Below are 6404 nucleotides of genomic sequence, written 5' to 3'. Positions count from 1 at the left end.
TCTTTCAAACCGGGAGAGTTTCCTTATGTGGGTTAAGGGTGCAGGGGCAACACCCCGCGGTACGGTACAGAGATAATTTTGCAATTACATATTATACTTCAGAGTTTATTCCAAAACTAAATATACGTTTGTTTGTAACTATGGAGTATCCTGCATTCTTGTAACATTTTTTTTGGAGTTGAAAGAAAGCTGCCGCTTTGCTCCGAAGAACGTAAACATCTTTGCCGAACCTCGTAAATCTTCATGTGTTCTTCTGGATTTGTATCGATTCATGTTTTTCTTCACCCTAATTTCTCAACAGTTACACTCTTTTACTATGATTAACAGATAAATCAATATTCAACGATTTGTAACACTAACATTCTTCGTATCAGTGTTACGCGCTAATCCGAAAAAAAAAATGAAATAAATTTTTGATACATGTCTAAAGTGGTTTAAATGTAAATATATGTTAAATACATAAATACAGAGGATTAGCTGTATAATGGTGTGTAAACAAAGAAATTTATGAGAAATTTGTCTTAAACAGAATCTAATTATATTTTCTTTAATCTTTGAGCTTTGCTTACCTCTCTTACCTAACTCTGCCATAGAACTGGAAACAAAAAAGCAGGGAAAGCTGGAGAGGATGGCATGTGGAGGGCAAGAGTGTTTTTTATTTTTTATATTTTTTTATAAAAAGTTTTCCTTTTTGCAGAGTTTATTTTTTGTTTTTTTTTTTCTTAAATCCTATTGGTGGAAGTCACTTTCAAAGCCTAAATGCCCTCTATTTATCCCTTAAATGCTAATGCTAATTAATGCTAATGCAATAAGATTCCACTAGATGTAGCTCCAAGCCTGCAATGTTAGGTTGTCAACACTTATCTCCTAGTTTAATTGATCCAAACAACCTATACAAATTAACATGATTAATTTGATCAAACTGATTGTTAAATATTTTTTGTAAGCCAATATCAACAAGTTAACTTTATATTATATTTGGGTTAGGCCAATTAATGTTATTTAACCTAAATGTGCCAAATTGACCCATATGAGCTCAGATAGGTTATATGAACCAGAGTTGCATAAAATATCAAATCAATTGAATGAGAAGCTTTTATAACTCTAACAAGGTAAAAACTATTTGATCATTTGTTTAAATTCATTAAGTAAAACAAGTTAACACTTTCCATTAAGGGGAACCATCAACTTTTTAATTAGCTCCAAACTCAAGAAATTGAACAAAATGTAGCCAAACCCTGGAGCATTATTATAGCCAAGAATGTTAGAAAAATATTTCTAGTTCAATTCAAATTAGATTTTGACCTCCTTAATTTCATCAATTTTATTGGAAAAGGCTTGCTCTTCTTATTAGAACCTAAATGGCCGGCACTCACTTTCATTATAGGAATTTAGCTTATTATCGATGGTTAAATATTTTTGAAAATAATAGATAAATTGTAGGTAATATATTTACTGGAGGTTCGACGACAATATTTCTAGTTCAATTCAAATTAGATTTTGACCTTCTTAATTTCATCAATTTTATTTGAAAAGGCTTGCTCTTCTTATTTGAACCTAAATGGCCGGCATTCACTTTCATTATAGGAATTTAACTTATTACCGACGGTTAAATATTTTTGGAAATAATGGATAAATTGTAGGTAATATATTTACTGAAGGTTCAACGATAATAAAATCAGCGCAGCAAAAATGCGAGTGTCAGGAATTAAAGGTTATGTTAGCCCAAAAAAGGAGAGAGAGATAAATAAAGCGAGTGTTTGAAAGCTCTTTCATCTATTATTAAGGGTCGATAGTCAAACTAATTCTAGTGATTGAACTGACCCTACCAAACATAAACTCTTTAAGCTTAGCCAACGAGCTAAAGAACAGCTGAGCGATAGATTATATCTATAAAATACCCATAATGTTTAGTACATCCCCCATTAAAATTCCCTATAAATAAGGAGATCATTTCACGTTTAAAGGAAGGGCGCTAGATGTACTTGATTTTAGTCAAAAGATAGGAAAAACTCAACATGATTGATACAATTTACTATCCATTCTCTCTCTTAGCACTCGAACGCTCTAACTTAAGCATGTACCTTTCAACTACATAATAATTGTTACACTTTTGTTACGGTGAACAATTAAGAGTCATTTTAATGTTCCATTCACCGAGCACATTAATCATCTTTCTCTAATCTTCTCTTAACTTATGTATTCGGGCAACCAATTAAGTGTGCATCTCAACATGGTACGTGTCAATAAGAGTTTAGCTTAGTAGTTTTTCAGGTTTTGCTCTCTGAAGATATTATTGTTAAGAGAGGAGGAGCTTAATGGTGTTGCCATTCTGCTGTTACCGAACTGATCAAATCTTCAATGGCAATAAAATATTGTAATGGCATGCATTAAATAGTGGAGGAGATTAAACAATTAATGCTGGAAAGTTTGCTTATTGGCATGACGCATGGTCGGAGATAGCATGCATGAGATATTTTATATGCAACCTTTTATTGGTTTTTCATAGCTTTTCTTAGTAGATATAAATAAATCTTTTTTTATAAGTTTTTTTAATTATTATTGTCATGTCAGACAACAGAACTTAATTATTTTAATTATGAATATATAAAATGTTATGCAAACAAGACTTGTGTGAAATTTCTTCCTTATGCAACTTATACTATACGTCAACGCAAAGTGAGTAGACAAGCAAGTTGCTATAGTATGCTTAATGGTTGCCATGCGATGAGGTTAAGTGTCATAATGGTTCTCCTTTTGAAGGTGTATGGCATGAGACCTAAGAGGTGAAAGCCAAAGCAATGGAGAACAGTTGTAGGTATAACTATGAGTGGTTCTGATAATTTTTACACATAAATTCATCCAATTTAAAAAGAATAGAATATTTGATTCTCATTGTTCTTTACATGCAAAATAATGGCTGCCCACTCAAATGAGCTACATATAAAGAAGCAAACAGATCGACCATAACATATGTAAACCTACACAAAGGTTCTTAAATGAAAGAAAATTAATAGGCTTTGAAATCCTCCTCTCGACTTCATTGCTCCATAACAAAGCCTTTGAGTATTAGTCATGTGTAAGGTAGAAAAATAGGCCGCTTTGAGTCAAGAATTTAGGAACCAAAACATCTCATTTCTCACACTTTATCCTTCAATAGTTTAGCTCTTCAAGATTAGAGAATCCTGATCATGTATAATTATGTCGGATAATAGAGATCCAAGGATAATCTACACACTTCACCCGCTCTCATTCTTTAAGAAACAATTTTTTTTCTGCCATGAACAGATCTCATACTCAGTGCTATCAAAAGAATCAAAGAAGATTGTTCAATCTAAATATATCGTTGGCCCCATTACGAATTGAAATAGGTCCATCAACCAATACAAATTCTGCCTTTGAAGAAATAACATGATGAAACTTGTCAAAATAACAACACAACACATTTTTCACAAAAGTATTGGGTGCTTCGTCTTCTTTCATCATTCAAATAGTAATCTACTGATCAAAGATATATCTCCTAACATGCCCTTGAGAAAGATCGATTTTAATTATGAACCAGCATCCAAATCGGAAGCAAGGAATGAACTCTAACTTACCTTCATCGGCATGGTGTGATCAATTTTTGATAAAAAAAAAACTCCATCAAGCTCAATAATCGAAAAGGAAAAAAAGAGGCTATGAATTAGAGCAGCTAAAGGAAAAAGGAAAAATGAAATATACTAAAATATTGAAGAACAATGAAAAGAGGCTATCATGGCCCAGGTGAAGGTCAGTATTGAAATGTTATTAATGAGTGAAAAATATAAATCTTCATAATAAAAGCCAATGAGTCCCTAATCACGAGAGGATTCATTCTTAGATTAAGCCTCATACTCACTTCCAATATCTCAAAGTGGTAAAAAATAATAATCATCATTCACTCATTCTTCTTTTGGGGATTTGATCTAAGAGATAACAAAATCAAAGAATAAATGTATACGTAAATATGGATAAATGGGTTTTGTAAAAAAATCTCTTGTTGAGTTGAGCTCTTCCGTCGAAGTGAACGAATCAAGCTCACCTACCTAAGCGGTTGCATTGAGCTCACCTTTCAAATTGGGTGAATCGAGCCAACTTACTAAGGTGACTGAATCAAGCCCATTTGCTGAAATAGTAGATCTGATTATTCTCACCTTCCTCAGGAGAATAACATAGCCTACATCGACAAGGGTATAACAATTCGAGGAATACATCATAACAGATAAGGACACCTTTCAATCTCACCTTAAAGATACTGCTTGAAATAATGGACTAAATCTTTTCATGAAGACACTGGAAATGGTTGTACTACTGACAATATGTAGCATCAAAATCGCAATCTTTCCATCAAGATACTATAAAAAAACATCGTGTAAATATAAATAAATACTACTTTGACTAAAGTAGGACTTTTCTCCTCCGTATATAGGAGGACTGAGAAAAAGATAGGAGGGAGTCATCTCCTTCCTCTCCTAAAAAAGCTCTTTTTTGGCTTTACATCTCTCCATCACTCTCTCCCTTTTCCCCTTTTTGACTTTTTGCAACTCAAGGATCCTCTGAATAGCCGCCTCCTCCCGGCTTACAGGAGATCATAACACGAGATCTCTTCAAATGAATCTTGTCCATCCCTCTCTCTCTCTCACTCTCACTCACTTTGTGTGGCACCTTTTATGTGATACAAGATCTTTTACTAGATTGTATGTACTCATGAACGATAAGGAACCCTACGTACTAAAAAGAATTCAAGAAAGACTTGAATTGACACAATTGTGTTGGTTTTTAATATTGCCACAGGAAGCATTTTTAAAAATGCTTCCAATGAGTGCTATTATAGGGTCAATTTTTTTGTTAGATGAAAGAATTAGCCTTTTATGTATGTGAAGGTGATGATGACAAGATATATAATTGATAGGAAATACACTGCATGAATGTCATCGAGATTATTCAGGATAATCAAACTATTCCATTCTTCTTCTAGACCTAAAAATAACAGGGTCTAAGTGAAATAGCATGGTGACATAAGAAGTTCAAGGAGGAGAAAGATGTACAACTGACAGTGAAAGAGATAAATATGAGTATATGTAGATAACTAAGACTTATTTGGACTATATTTTCATTTATGTCTCTACCTAGAAACTCTAATACATCAAATTTAATTGGATAAAAATTCCATTGATTAAATTGAAATAAAAGAGTTATGAGAAGTGAATGCATTGTGACTCGAGCATCTATGCTCTTGAACTATTTGAAAATATCCTGATTTCTTACTGTTTCATGGGAAATAAAAAATAAAAAGCTTATGACGTTCTGAAACCATGAAACAATAGTTTTCAATCCGTGCATTGCCCGTGCATCATTCGATCGCAGAAATGACGGTAACATATGATGACCTGGAAATATGTTGAGCTGTCCCAAATTTATTCATAAGATATACTCAGTTGTCACGCACATTCAACCCACCAATTCTCTTCTTTATTTATAAGTAATTCAGTCCTTCCTCTCTGCTTATATAAGCATTACAGGACCACAAGTACCGTCCACTTCTCTTCTACGTACATTTCACCACAACCAAGCCTAACCCAACCCACTCACAGAGGCAAACTCAGATTCATCTTCTTCAATCCAACCCCAATTAATTATTCTCTTCCACCGGAGATCAATCCAGGACGGAGATGACCACCACAGACAAACAGCCTTCATTACCGCTCCCACCTGCTTCAACAACAGCCCCTGCAGAATGGCGCGTGATGATCGCGGATGAGGGCTCATCCGTGAAAATGGACCACGGGTTCGGGTTTGGGTTAGCCCGACATGCCTGGCTAGCCATAAGTGCCAAGTTTTCAGCCATTGCTGCCATGCTGTGGAGAATGGGAGTTGAAGACCCGAGGAAAGTTGTTCATGGGCTGAAGGTCGGACTCGCACTCGCCCTTGTCTCTCTCTTCTACTACCTGAGACCTCTCTACAACGGCGTCGGCGGAGCGGCGATGTGGGCCGTAATGACAGTTGTCGTCATATTTGAGTACACAGTTGGTAGGCAATTAAGAGACTTTAATAAATATTTGGTATCAGTTAAAACAGAAAGATGTTAGATTTAATGAATGGATGTAGGTGGAAGTCTGTATAAAGGTCTGAACCGGGCGGCGGCGACGCTCACCGGCGGCGGAATTGCCGTCGGAGTCCACTGGATTGCTAGCAAGGCCGGCCAGGCGGGGGAGCTCGTTATTCTTAACGGCGCGGTTTTCATCCTTGGTGAGTTAATTAATTCATTTTATATAAAGATTTATATTTATATTATCATGTTTCCGATTCAATTTAATACTGAATAATCCTTAATAATATTATGCTAAATATATCACTGTTAAATTATAGATATATATATATAT

General features: G+C 34.8%; 1 protein-coding gene across 1 annotated transcript in view; it reads left to right on the top strand.

Moving 5' to 3' along the window:
• The first annotated feature begins 5546 nt into the window (after positions 1 to 5546).
• The window catches only part of LOC110027084 (aluminum-activated malate transporter 10-like), a 4046-nt gene continuing 3188 nt past the window's right edge, over positions 5547 to 6404 (top strand). The window contains exons 1-2 of the mRNA XM_020728361.1: positions 5547 to 6051; positions 6130 to 6270. Of these exons, the coding sequence (XP_020584020.1) occupies positions 5694 to 6051; positions 6130 to 6270 (499 nt within the window). The 5' untranslated portion in view covers positions 5547 to 5693. The remainder of the gene's footprint in view (positions 6052 to 6129; positions 6271 to 6404) is intronic.

Source organism: Phalaenopsis equestris, unplaced genomic scaffold (genome assembly GCF_001263595.1).
Source record: "Phalaenopsis equestris unplaced genomic scaffold, ASM126359v1 Scaffold000413, whole genome shotgun sequence".
In the NCBI taxonomy this organism is placed as follows: Eukaryota; Viridiplantae; Streptophyta; class Magnoliopsida; order Asparagales; family Orchidaceae; genus Phalaenopsis; species Phalaenopsis equestris.
The sequence above is the reverse complement of the archived record's forward strand: the minus strand, read 5'-3'. Positions and strand labels throughout refer to the sequence as shown.